We start from the raw sequence: 13499 nt of genomic DNA, 5'->3' as shown, positions 1-13499 counted from the left end.
AGCTGAGAGGTAGATACTCTATATAGATACATTTATGAGATATCGTATCATGTAATTTTATAACAGTATATCTTTTTTTTATTTATATTTTTTATTTCAATGAAGCATGATTTAAAGTCACTACATACATGGACTGTCAAACAATTGCAATTACTAATAGGAAAAAATAATATTACAGTGTTAGCTGTTAAATTTTACAATTACTTAAATAGGGTCTTTCTCTTTTTATGTTTTCATAAGAAAGACAAGAAACAAGTAAGGAATCGCGCACAATAACATTAATTCCAGCCCTATTAGATGGAGCCCAGAACATTGTGCAGAGCACTTCAGCACGCTCACAGTCTCCAGAGCCTACAACACAATCCTGATGTCATCCTTGATATCTCCATCCTGTAGTGGGTGGAAAAAGTCATGGAGTTCATACAGGCTCCAGTATCGTGAGCTCACATATTACCCAGAAGTTTTCACTTCAGGGGAACCAAGAGAATGTTTTTTCTTTCTTTCTTTCTTTTTTTTTTTTTAAGAAGTGAGCAAGCAGCCTGTGAGCTTTTATTATGACATGTGCCAGTGCTGTCATTGTGGTGCACATATATTACACAATTTCCTCATCAATCTGAGAACAAACTCTAAACCTTTCCATCTGCACACATCGCCGTGTCAGTACCATGGAGATCGAAAAATGAGGCTTCCTTCATAATGATTTATTAATAAGGTGCTGAAAATCACATACATACACAGAATCTGTCACAAAGACAAGAACATCTTAATCGCTAAAAATTCTTCTTATTAGCTTTAAAATGAGAAACAGTACACAAGTTGTGTCGGATATACCGTTGAGCAAAGAGAAAGGGGGATCAATTGCACAGGTCGTTGTTAATTAAGGCAACACTTGAACAGTGGATTAAGACACAACCCTTTAGTACATAAAAAGAGAGAAAATCACATTCAGGAAAAAGAGCTACAGAGCTGTACCTTCCCATAATCCTCCAAGGCACCACTCTGTGAGTAGGCATGGGGGTGTGTAGAAAAAAAAAAGCCTCAACACACACAGAGGACGAAAGACAAAAGTTATTTCACCTCATGCTTGCCGAGTTGTCACCTACAATTTCCTTCAATGGCTGTTACAGACAGTGTTTAAGGTCCTGTTTAAGCCCCCGAAAAAAAATCCACGGATCCATCAGCTGTGTCTCTCTGATGATTTTCTAAAGTTAGTTTTTGTATCCCCTCTGAAAGACAGTTTCTTTGGAGACTTGCTTTAATCTGAAGCCCTGGGATTTTATGAACCTAATTACACTCTACAGAAGGCGTTTAAAAAAATCCCCTGAAAGTTTGTTTTCAAAACAAGAGCTCAGTGGGAAATGGAGTTAAAAAAAAGAAATAAAGGGCGAGGCAGTGAGTGGACCTGCAGCTACACGGTCAACAACACAGAGTCTAATACATGGTGAAGATGAAATACTACACTAAGAGATGATCCATAACTGCTCATTAATGATAGAGGAAAGTTAAGAGTCAGCATTATGCAAAAATGATCATAAGTCTTCACACTGCATTAGTCAATGTTTTCCACAGGTCCATTTTTAAAAAATATAGTGTCCCTTCTTTACGTTTACGGCAATGACTAATGTCAAGTACTTAAAACAAACATATAATCCCTTAAACATATAAACCGTTTGGGTGACTCATAAATTAAAACCTGCTGCAAAAATTACATTAAATCCTTCATCATAAATTATATTAAATCATTTGTCACATGCTTGGATTTACAGTATGACACACTTCATTTAACTAAAAAAAAAAAAAAAAAAACAACCCTAAATGTCTATATTGACTATATTGTACATTGTTTTTGGAGCAGCTGTCAAACAATATGTGTATGCACATGAACATGATGGCACTTCTTACACATGCGTGAGTCTGTTCTGGGACAGAAGCCACATGTTCCAAAGAAAGACCTGAAAAAAAATTTACTTTACACAAACTACACACAAGGATCCCTGTCTAATCACATGCTTTAAAACAGGGATATAGTTTCCACCCTGAAGGATTTGAACAAGACCCAGGAATCATTATTTGCATAACAATAAGGTAAATAAAGACAGAGAATAACATGTAGGTTACTTCATGAGTGATTGGCACTGTCACAGAGTGTGTACAGTATTTCTTCCTTCACGGTTTACATCATGGTTATGAATAATAAACTACTAATAAGCCTTTTGGGAACAGATGATTGAGCGAGCTCACATTTATCCTGAAAACTCCAAGTAAACTGCAGGCCTTCCAAGAGATATCCGTAAACTCCTTCATTAGTATCGACACCACTGATGAACGTACATCAACACATCAGTTCAAGTAAAAGGAACATTTAAAATGCACAAAATATTAAGTACACCTTTAAAAAAAAAAATCATATGTATGGTGCTGGCTTCATTTCTTGCTCACAATGCCATCACAAAGCACTGGCAACTACGAAACATTTGACTTTCTCTTTAAAATGACACTTCCAGTCTTGTGCGTGCAAGTAGGTGCCAGCAGAGCTCAGTCCTTTTCCTGATGCTACAAACCCTTTCAGACAGATACAAAAACGTCCAGATAGAGACGGTCATATGATTCCCTGAAGAAAAGAATGAGGAGCAGGCTGAAGAGGCAGGAACCTGTAAGACACCAGTTCAACCAGGAAAGATCTAAAACACAGAGAGAGAGAGAGAGAGAGAGAGAGAGAGAGAGAGAGAGAGAGAGAGAGAGAGAGAGAGAGAGAGAGAGAGAGAGAGAGAGAGAGAGAGAGAGAGAGAGAGAGAGAGAGAGAGAGAGAGAGAGAGAGAGAGAGAGAGAGAGATAAGGTCATCGTGCAGACAAAACAAAAAACGGCATAATTTACAGATGCAGTTCTCATTTAATGAGATTTTTTTTTCCTTTTCTATGATGAAAGCCTTATTTCTTTTTTTTCCAACGGAAATGACTCTCTTTTCAAGGCACCTTTTGAAAGAGCTACCTATAAGCCTATTTAATTCTTGGGGTGGGACAATCGAAGGTTTTTGGGACACCGAAGCAGATTCAAGAAAATTCAAGATGACTAGATTTGAAGATAAATGCAAGAAAGGATTTGACAAAACATATTGAAGTTCATTGTTTTTGGATTTTAAACAAAACTAAGATTTCCTGACTAGCATATTTAATACAAAAATACACCATTAGCCACATATCGTCTACATGTACTGACTGCACAGCTTATTTTATTACCACAATATTAGAAAAGCATTTAGCAGACACCAACACACTCACAAGTGGTTTAAAAGTCAGATAGTAAGAAGCTTTAAATACAAAGGCAAAAATAAACCCCCCAAAAAACCTGAGGATTGTGTGAGGAAAATGTGTTTTTGTACCATGGTTAGTGCTAGAGGCATAACCTTGCAAATCTGCTGATGTGCGGTCATGGATCATGTAATTCCCCTTAAAGCTGTTTTTTTAATTACTTTTTCCCACATTTATAGTTTTTATAGTCTTACTTTGTTTTCCTGAATGGGGTGTGCAGATCTCGGAAGAATGTTCCTGCATCGGGTGGTGAGAAAAACTCCTTCGGATACGTTTTATATCAAACGGAGTCCATCGGCGGACCATGAAAACGAATCCTTCTAAAAATTGAGCTGCTATCTTTATTTATTGTGCTGGTCAGGCTTTTCAATTCACACTGGCAGCAACTCATTCACTGCAGCACAAAGCTTTGTTTCGCTGCTTTGCTCTCTGCAAATAAGTCAATTATATTGTGCACATCTGTCTGTATTGTTTAACAGATCCTTTACACAATATAATTACTCATAGTATACAATCCTTTTTCAGCTGATCAATACGCTCACCTTTAACTTTTCACTACTCACACTTCACTACATATTTCACCTCACACTAAATGTCACCTCACACTAAATAGAACAAAAAAATAAAACGAGGTAGACAAAAGAGGCATTCTACTGGGAATTATTTATTTTTTTTTTTATGCAATTTGGATTATGGTCACTCAGACAAAAAAATGTAATAAAAAAGAGAAAGCATAAAATAAGTCACTTTAGTTGTTGTAAATAAGATAAAGCGTGTTGCGAATATAGATTATTACTGATTTTTACATTGTATATCCCATCTTTCTAATGTGACTCAACAAAAAGAAAATAAATTCAGAAAACTCCTAAAGGAATATTCATTACGTTGAAGTCTAGTATTTTAACCACAGAAGCTATAGATAACAACGAGAAGCCGATAAAATTAAATAAACAGCTTTAAAGGTGTTATACACGCACTCTATTAGTGATAGATGAAGCCTGCATTATGAGAGTAAATTAGGAGTGTTAATTATGCAGGCGCTCATACAGGAATAATGCACATTCTAATTAAAAGCTATTAGGTCTTTTATTTAAATATATGAGAATTAAAAGAGGTCTGCTGCCAAGCCTCTGCCTTAGCTTTATTGAGAATAAATTAAACAGCATCTGCAAAGTGAAGGCAAACATTTTCACAGACACTGAGCACCTTGCAGTGTCTGCTTCTGTCTGATAAAGATCTGGACTAAATATATCACAAACCAGCTCCAACTCAAAGACCCTTAGGACAAGGGAGAGAGCACCTCTTAATTCAATAGAAGGGCAGGTTTTAATTTGACGGCTTTGTGAAACCAGATAACGGGTTGATCAATTGCCCCTGAAGAAAGAGCTGTAATCGATGGTAGAAGGTGAAATCCATGCTGGGTTGGCTGCTGAGCCCATTCTGAGCAAATGATATGATTTGGGTTTGGAGCACAGTCCATATCAGCAAGAAAAAAAAAAAAACATAGAGGTGATGTGCGCCCGAAAAGGGAGACGAGACGTTCAGAATGGTACAGAGGAGCTCCTCTGCAAACGCCTGCTCATTAATCAGGCCTCACTAGAACTTCGACAGCACCGGGTTGTGGCGGCAGGTTAATGGAGTTGTGTTTACCTAGCCGTTTTATCTGAGCCACACGCCTGCCCTGGTCTCATCAATTTAAAACGGAGAGAGACAACATTAGCGGCAGGATGGTCACAGCGAATGCTAATGAGCGAGCATATCGCCCCACTCACACTCGAGTAATCCAATCAGATGTTCATAGAACCTCGAACAGCCCAGAAGCGGTCTACATCCAGCCTTCCCGTGCTAATGGAAATCGGTGCTCTTAAAAAAAAAAAAAAAAAAAAAAAAAAAAACGCAACAGTTGAACCTTTCATTTTGGATCTGTCCCCACTAATAACACATAGATCTGCCTCCCTAGCAATCACAGCACCGCAATTATTTCCCCATCTGTCACTTACACGGCGGCGTTGTTATGTTTTATTCTTTTCCCTCTAGTCACATTGTACCTGGTGTCGAACGTGCAGAGATGGTGTTACTAAGGCACCGATTTAGGTTAAGATGTTCTCTCAGCGTCTAGGGCCGATCTGACACACTGACAGGGCCGGAGAGAAGAGACAACTTGTAAGTTATGAAGAAGAAGGACATGAGAGTGGACACAGGAAACATAAGCCTTTACCACCAACGGTGTTTGACTCTGATACGTACCTCTTACTGCTGTAATTATTTCTAATCGTAGCCCACTGAGCGCTCAGACTGACAGCTTCTATCTGCTAAGCTTTATGCATTCAAATGCTGTAGAGCTGCATGTGGCTGATAGCTGGTCTAATTATTAGTAGACTCAAGTGGTTGATTCTATGTGAGGAATTGACATGGAGCTAAAATACACAGCTGTGATTATGTTTTTGCATTCCTCAACAGACAATACAATCTCTGTGCCTCTTTATGTATAAACGTTTGCGATACGTGGCACGATCTTCAGCCGAGCTTCAATCCCAAAAGTTCTAAAATCCCTATTCTGAGGCAGAGAATTTCTTCATAAAAATATGTCAGCCGTTTACACAAAGATAACAGCTAATAATGCATTCAGCAAAACAGGAAAACAGGATGACCTCGGTAACCTGGATTCTTCACAGAGACAGACGCGGCAGCGTTTCGCTTTGTATTCCACCCACACTGGCGAGCACAAAGCGGTGGAATCAAACGTGCAAACAACTTTTCATCCTTTTACTCTCAAGGTGAATGTGTAAAAATGGCACGTGTCCTGCTGTCTGGATTTCTGGTTTAATCATTTGAGGAGCTTCGTCATTTTTACTGAACGGTGGGAAATTCTCCAGCATTTGCATACTGTGTGTGACTCACACTAGCAACAACAGCGGGAGCAGGGAGTGTGATTTGGAGCAAAACCACTAGGGAAAGGATCCGTGTGGGCTTGTGAGTAGTTGACAGGTGGTGCCACAGAGCTTCCAGCTGGACTTAAACACAAAGTAAGTATTCTGCAACATGAAGGGAGGATTAAAAACTCTAGACTGATGATGTTTAGCACTTCCTCCTCATCTGCATGAACAGCAAGATGAATACAACTGATTAATTAACAGACAAACAGTAGAACAGAATAAATAATAAGCAAGGGTTTATCAATGTTTCTGCAGAAAAGAGAAGTTACACTTGGTGCCACCTTGGTCTTTAATTTAGGGAACTCGGAGGGAAATTTCTTATGGAGATTATGCTAATCAACAATCTATTGCAATTGATCTACTTTCTAACAAAGACTTTCAAATTAATGTTTACTCACCAATTACTAGCTTCTGATAACTGCAAATCCATCTATCATTCTAAACAAGCATTAATCCTTCATTCAGGGAAAGTGTATAAACAAATCAAAAGCTGCGCTACGCATGCATAAGCTCTGAATAAAGACTGTACTTTCTGTGAACGTGCTGGTGAGTATTTAAGACAGAAACTTTATGAATCACATTTGGTATCCCGAGAGTGATCTAACCAAAATCTTTGGATGACAGACAGCACACTTTCAAAAGAAAAAAGAATAGAAACACTTTGACAGTTGAGAAAAACAACCTGCATGAGGTTTCTGATGAAACAAGAGGTAATGCACAAGATACTTTGGCTTAGACACCAGTGACTAGACCAACTGAGCTATAAATCCCTCCCACCTCTAAAATAAAACAGTACACTTTAAAGTTTAAAGATCTGGATTCAGTCAGGTCCACAGGTACAGTCAGAGAGCCTTTTTTGGAACTGATAACAGAATCAGATTAGAAAAGCTGAGCTATGCTAATCTCTCTGGTTATGTTTTGATCTTTTGTGGATGATCAACAGAACGGCAAAAGCTGCATGAGGAAATCCATTACCCCACTTCCTCATATGAATCCAACAGGTCCTTAGTCACAGACCCACACAATCCATTTGATGGATCTCAGTGCTGACAGGACAAACAGCACTGTGTGATGGGGTCTGCTTGAAACATGTCGTTTCAGGAACATCATAATTCACAGATTATCATCAACCTCAACAGGTATCAGTAGATATTAGAAACAATCCCAAACACAGTGTGTTACCAATGTTAATGTATATGCATGAGCATCTGCCATCTTTCACATGTCTTTTAGGAAGCACTAGTACTGTCCACAGACTAGGATTTCATAGCACATGGCTTGTTATTTATCAAGGTGCCTGTGTCTAACTCTTGTGAGCAGCCAATTCCAGCTGCAAGGAAAGATGAAACGGAGCTGAGATATATGGCTATCACCGAGCTCTCACTTACCCATCTGCTTACCACGAGGAATATATCTGAGAGTGTTTCATCAATATTCAGCAGGTAGATTCTATTTACGCATGAGGATCCCTGTCAATCCCTCATCCCATTTTTCATCACCTCACCTGATTGACTTTCCCATGAGTATAACCTCATGCTGGGGGATAATCACCATTCAGGAGACAGACAGAGGCAGTGTGCGACCAATCTAATTTTAATTTTTTTTTCTACACTTTTAGTAGGATGCCAGCATAAGAGCTCTGATCAATTTCTGATTCCGATCAAAAGCTGATATAAACTGTTGTTATATTAAACATTATTAAAGGGTTGTTGGTGTCAGGTGTGATTCATTAGAATAACTTGCTTTACGCATTCACGCCCAACACGGTCTGTCAACATCACACACATTCCTGATATAAAATATGGCAGTTAATCAGAATGGAAAATGTGTCAGACCTGATCTGGATGCAGCATTTCGGGCCAATATAGTTCAGTATATCCATCCAGTATAATCAATAGTGGATCAGTAAATCCCACCACAAACAAATACATTTGTCTACAGCCATCAGCTGGCAGATTGCAGTCCAGATGTTGACCCAGTAAAGTATTTAAGATCAAACTGAGCTATGTTACATTACTATGGCTGATAATGTAAATAATATGAAAAGAAAAAAACAGCTGAAGTTGAGCTACTTTAGCTTTCTAAACATGTAGCTTAGACAATCAATCATATGCTCTAAAAAAAAAAAAAGATTATTTACATGAAGGCAAGTCATTGAGAATGAAAATTGGTTCTTAGATTCATTTTCCCCTTTCTGGTCTGATTAGAGAAGCCATGACATGATAATGAAAAAAGAAAGCTTAAAGACAGCTAGACATGCTTTCTTTCTCTGCTTCAGGTTCCTCAAAATTCTACAAACACTACCCCATAATGATAATGTGAAATAAGTTTGTTTAAAATCTTTGCAAATGTATATATATATATATATATATATATATATATAAAGGATAAAATATATTAAAAAAAATAAATCACATGTACATATGTATTCACAGCCTTTGCTCGATACTTTTTTGATGCACATTTAGCACTAATTACATCCCCAATGTTTTTGAGAATGATGCTACAAGCCTAGTAAACCTATTTTTTTGTGCAGTTTCTCCCATTATTCTTTACAGGAGCTCCATCAGGTTGGATGGGGAGCGTTGGTGCACAGCCATTTTCAGATCTCTCCTGCAATGTTCGATCGAGTTCAAGTCTGGGCTCTGACTGGGCCACTCAAGGACATTCACAGAGCCAGAGCCAGAGTCCAGAGCGCTCTGGAGCACAAGGATGTCGTTGTACATTGCTGCATTCATCTTTCCCTCGATCCTGACTGGTCTTCCAGATCCTGCCACTGAAAAACATACCCACAGCATGATGCTGCCACCACCATGTTTCACTATAGGGATGGTATTGGCCAGGTTTCCACCAAACATGACGCTTAGCATTCAGGCCAAAGAGTTCAATCTCTGTTTTTCATAGTCTGAGAGTCCTCCAGGTGTCTTTTGGCAAACTCCAGGTGGGCTGTCGTGCCTTTTACTGAGAAATGGATTCCATCTGGACACTCAACCATACAAGCTTGATTGGTGGCATGCTGCTGAAATGGTTGTTCTTCTGGAAGGTTTTCCTCTCTCCACAGAGAAACACTGGAGTAACCATCAAGTTCTTGGTCACCTCCCTGACTAAGGCACTTCTTCCCTGAAGCGCAGTTTGGCTGGGCGGCCCGCTCAAGGAAATGTCTTAGTGGTTCCAAGCTTCTTCCATTTATGGATGATGGAGGCCACTGTGCTCAGTGGGACCTTAAATGCTGCAGATATTTGTCTGTACCTGTCCCCAGGTCTACAGACAATTCCTTGAACTTCATGGTTTGGTTTGTGCTCTGAAATACACTGTTAACTGTGGTACCTTATATAGACAGGTGTGTGCCTTTCCAAATCATGTCTGAATTTACTCCAATTAAGTTGTAGAAACATCTCAAGATGATCAGTGGAAACAGGATGCACCTAAGCTCAATTTTGAGTGTCATGGCAAAGGCTGTGAATACTTATATACATGTGATTTATTTTGTTTTTAATTTTTTATTAATTTGCAAAAATAAAAAAAAATAAAAAAAACCAACCTTATTTTACGTTGTCATTATGGGGTATTGTTTGTAGAATTTTGAGGAAAATAATTTTTTCACAAAAATGTGGAAAAAGTGAATTGCTGTGAATACTTTCTGGACACACTGTATGCCAGAACACTGGGAGCCTGTTAAATCAGCTTTGCTAATTTTATTCCTGTGGACTGCTTCTACTATCACTGAAGTCTAGAATGTTAATGTTGCCTGCTGAAAGTTAATCCCACGCTTTCTTGTATGTCTGATTTGCATAATGAGTTAAGCAGTGCTGTCAGGAAACCATATAACAAGCTGAAGTTCATATTTAAAACTGACACAACCTGTGGCCTGAAAAGAAGAAAAAAAAAATTGTTGTGCTCTGAAACATCCAAATGACAGCTAATCTTTGGAGTTAATCCTACCATGTGTGTATTCATTTACCTGTGAAGTAGAAGGTGAGAAAGAAAAGGAGCAGTCCAGTGAAGAGATTGCTGAGGAAGGTGACCACGCCGCAGGTGATGCCCTCTGGTACAGGGTAAACTGTCTCAATGAAAAGTTCGAAGAAGATGGGAATGCTGCTGTTGATGAAGATGCCAATCAGGATACAGGAGGCATAAAGTGTGGCTGAAAAAGCGAGAATTATTTTATTATCAGGCTTACCATGCCCAAGTCCGAAACAACCCATTAAAAATCATTTAAAAATGAACATAACTTGCAAAATGTAAACATCACCAAATCATTAGTCAAGTCAAGTCAAGTTTATTTCTATAGCGCTTTTCACAACAGACATTGTCTCAAAGCAGCTTTACAGAAATCAACAGTCAAGGTGAATGGTGTGCATTTATCCCTGATGAGCAGCCGTGGCGACTGTGGCAAGGAAAAACTCCCTTAGATGTAATGAGGAAGAAACCTTGAGAGGAACCCATCCTCATTTGGGTGACATCAAGAGTTTGATCATAGTAAACTGTAAAAACGTGTAACTTGATCTAATGCGATATTCGGTATTGCTTATACATACAGTACACCTGTACACCTCAGAATGTGGGGAAAAGTGTGATTTTTGTGACTTTTGAACATGGCATGGTTGTTGTTGTCAGACCGTTTGGTTTGAGTATTTTAAAATCTGTTGGTCTCCTGCAGTTTTCATATACAAAAATCTTTAGAGTTAAAAAAAAATGGTGGGGAAACAACAACAGTAAAAAAACATTCAAGGAGTGGCAGTTCTGTGGAGAGAAAACCCTTGCTAAGAAGAGATTTTTAAGAACTGACAGACTGCTCTGAGCTGGCAGGAAGTCCAGGTCTTCAAATATCCATGGTGTGCAGAAAAGCATCACAGATTGAACAACCTTTCTGACTTTAAAGCAGATGGTATATAAGCAAAACCTGAGTAATCTGATGCTACAAAAAAGCAAACATTCACCGTAACTAGGCAGATGGAAAAAATTGGAAATCCAAGCCTGCATCAAAAGCCATGCTTTTGGCCAAAGACACTGAGGTCACAATATTTCCTCATCCAGTGGTGGGTGTGCATTTCACACCTATACCTATGCAATGCTGTTCTACATGAGTCAATACACCTCTTAATACCATCATTATGACGTTATGGTTATAGAAACCTATTGAAAGCCTATAGACCTATAGAATATAGAAATTTATATTACAGAGCGATGCATCAGAGAGACGTGTCTCATGCAGTGAGAATTAATGCGATTTCTAAGGCATGAAACTTAATGAACACAATTCAACAAGTCTCCTTTTACTGCAGTACTGCAGAAGCATTAATAATAGCCTTATAAAATGACCCCGAGTTTTTCGTGCATCACTGTTTATTTTATTAATTTTTTTTTTTTTAAGTTTTTCTGGGGATTTTAAATTTGTTGGGAAATGTGTTTTTGTGCAAATTCTACAGGAAAAAATTACAGTATAAATGGTTCATTAAAAAGCTTAATAACTGTTTTGACTGGCCTTTTCCAATAATGTTATACTTTCTTTTTAAACTCTGTCCTGTAAATGTCCTTGTAAGTGTATCTGCGACCAAATCAATTTGCTCTCCTCTGTCAGCCATTGTGGAATGAAAAGAAAAAAACAGCTATTAAACCCTCAGGAATATGTTTGAGCTTGTGCAGTTTGCAGCAGATGCAGATTGATAGCACCAACTCTGGCCATCCAATCAAAGAACGTGAAAGTGTTGACGTGTCCTGCAAAGGGGCCTTGGAGGGACCAAATCACATCATCTGATTGGTTACAGCAACAGCTTCAAGCAACACTGAGTTTATGGTTAAAAAAAAAAAGTGCTCAGGTGCTGGCCTAACAACAAGACGTAATGTAACGGCTGAAATCTGATTGGCTAGAAACACTAATGTATACAAGCACTCGGGCGCGCTGCTCCTAGACACTATGAATTGAAGACGATAGACAATGGGAATAATTTAAAAAAATATTCATGGACAAAAACACATTTAAATGTAAGTCAGTGGTTTTGCCCGCCACTGCCCCATTCTGATTCTTGCCGTTAACTGAAGCTCCTGACCTTTACCAGCATAATTCCATGCATTAAACTGCTGCTACAAGATTCGGCGAATGGATACCAGCTTAAATAAGTGGGGGTACAGGTGCCTATTAAGGTGGTTGGTAAGAGTATAGCAAGTCGCTTTCTGACTTATGCAGCATCTTGATTTAACAAACATGCATAAATCTAAGAAAATAAAAGTGAGACTTTCTACACATGAAAATGTCAGTGATAGGTCATGAAACCTGTGGATGTGAACACACGTACCATGAAAATGCAAACCCTTCCCTGATTGTTTCTCCATTGTTCTGGGGCTCCTATGCATAAACCTTAGGATATTTAATGATACTTGAAATACCAAATAGTGTTTAAAATCAGAAACACAGAAGTTTATTGTTTTAGTGATAACTTAAACCTTAGCCCTCAGGGTTCATATGTGGTGTGTGTACATGTCTGCCAGATGGAGGAAACCCAGTTAGCTCAGAGTGGTGTGTCAATATCTCTGTGAGAGTGGCAATACAGAAGCAGGTGCCAAGCCAGAGATGATTATTGATGTCTATGTTTAACTGGCTGATCTGAAGGCCATGTGTTTATAGAAGACCTGCTTGTGTGGAGCCCCAGTCCTCACTTCACCGAGCTGGACATAATGAACTACTCTGGCATAGTTCTTTCAGTGCTCCCTCCACAGTATGCATTCACTGCTCTTTGCCACTTTTATGCCTCCACACAAAACTGCAAATGGAGGGTATTTTAGTTCCAGGATACCTTTATTGGAGGGCAGGTGAGTGAGTCTGGTCAGGCAGGTGAGTGTGAACCAAGTGGCTGCCAGTGATGCTCCAGCCAGCATCAACACCGCAATCAGCTTCAGCATTCCTCGGATTGAGTCAGCAAACCTGCAACAGAAACAAGACTTAAAATTAGAACAGTAAAAGAGGCATTTTATCTTTTTTTTGTGGTTCTCAGCAAATACAGATTTTCCAGGAGATGTTATATCTGGTAGCACTGCCAAAGGGACACTTGCAAAAATTTACTCAAACTACAAACACACACAAAAGCCTTCAGGTAAAAATTTTGTCAGAATAGGCCAAATCCTCCCTCCACATCTCCTATTCACAAGTTTTAATTGGCACCTCTTATCATTTTTGGATATAGGTGTCTCCAGGACATTGCAGAAACCTGGTGTGCAAAAAAAATAATTTAATATGAAGTAAAATCATAACAGACT

The 13499-nt window shown here is 38.8% G+C and overlaps 1 protein-coding gene and 1 long non-coding RNA gene across 2 annotated transcripts in view; one reads left to right on the top strand and one right to left on the bottom strand.

Moving 5' to 3' along the window:
* Window positions 1–680: 680 nt before the first annotated feature.
* The window catches only part of slc49a4 (solute carrier family 49 member 4), a 46070-nt gene continuing 33251 nt past the window's right edge, over window positions 681–13499 (bottom strand). Inside the window, exons 7-9 of the mRNA XM_083535879.1 lie at window positions 13040–13167; window positions 10207–10389; window positions 681–2681 (exon numbers count right to left, since the gene is read on the bottom strand). Of these exons, the coding sequence (XP_083392005.1) occupies window positions 2566–2681; window positions 10207–10389; window positions 13040–13167 (427 nt within the window). The 3' untranslated portion in view covers window positions 681–2565. The remainder of the gene's footprint in view (window positions 2682–10206; window positions 10390–13039; window positions 13168–13499) is intronic.
* Window positions 10333–11881, top strand: LOC310723164. The gene is made up of 2 exons (XR_014532603.1): window positions 10333–10507; window positions 10726–11881. It is a non-coding gene; the product is annotated as an uncharacterized lncRNA (long non-coding RNA).

The sequence above is a fragment of the Silurus aristotelis genome, assembly GCF_946808225.1.
Source record: "Silurus aristotelis genome assembly, chromosome: 3".
Taxonomy (NCBI): Eukaryota; Metazoa; Chordata; class Actinopteri; order Siluriformes; family Siluridae; genus Silurus; species Silurus aristotelis.
This window is presented reverse-complemented; position numbering and strand designations above follow the sequence as displayed.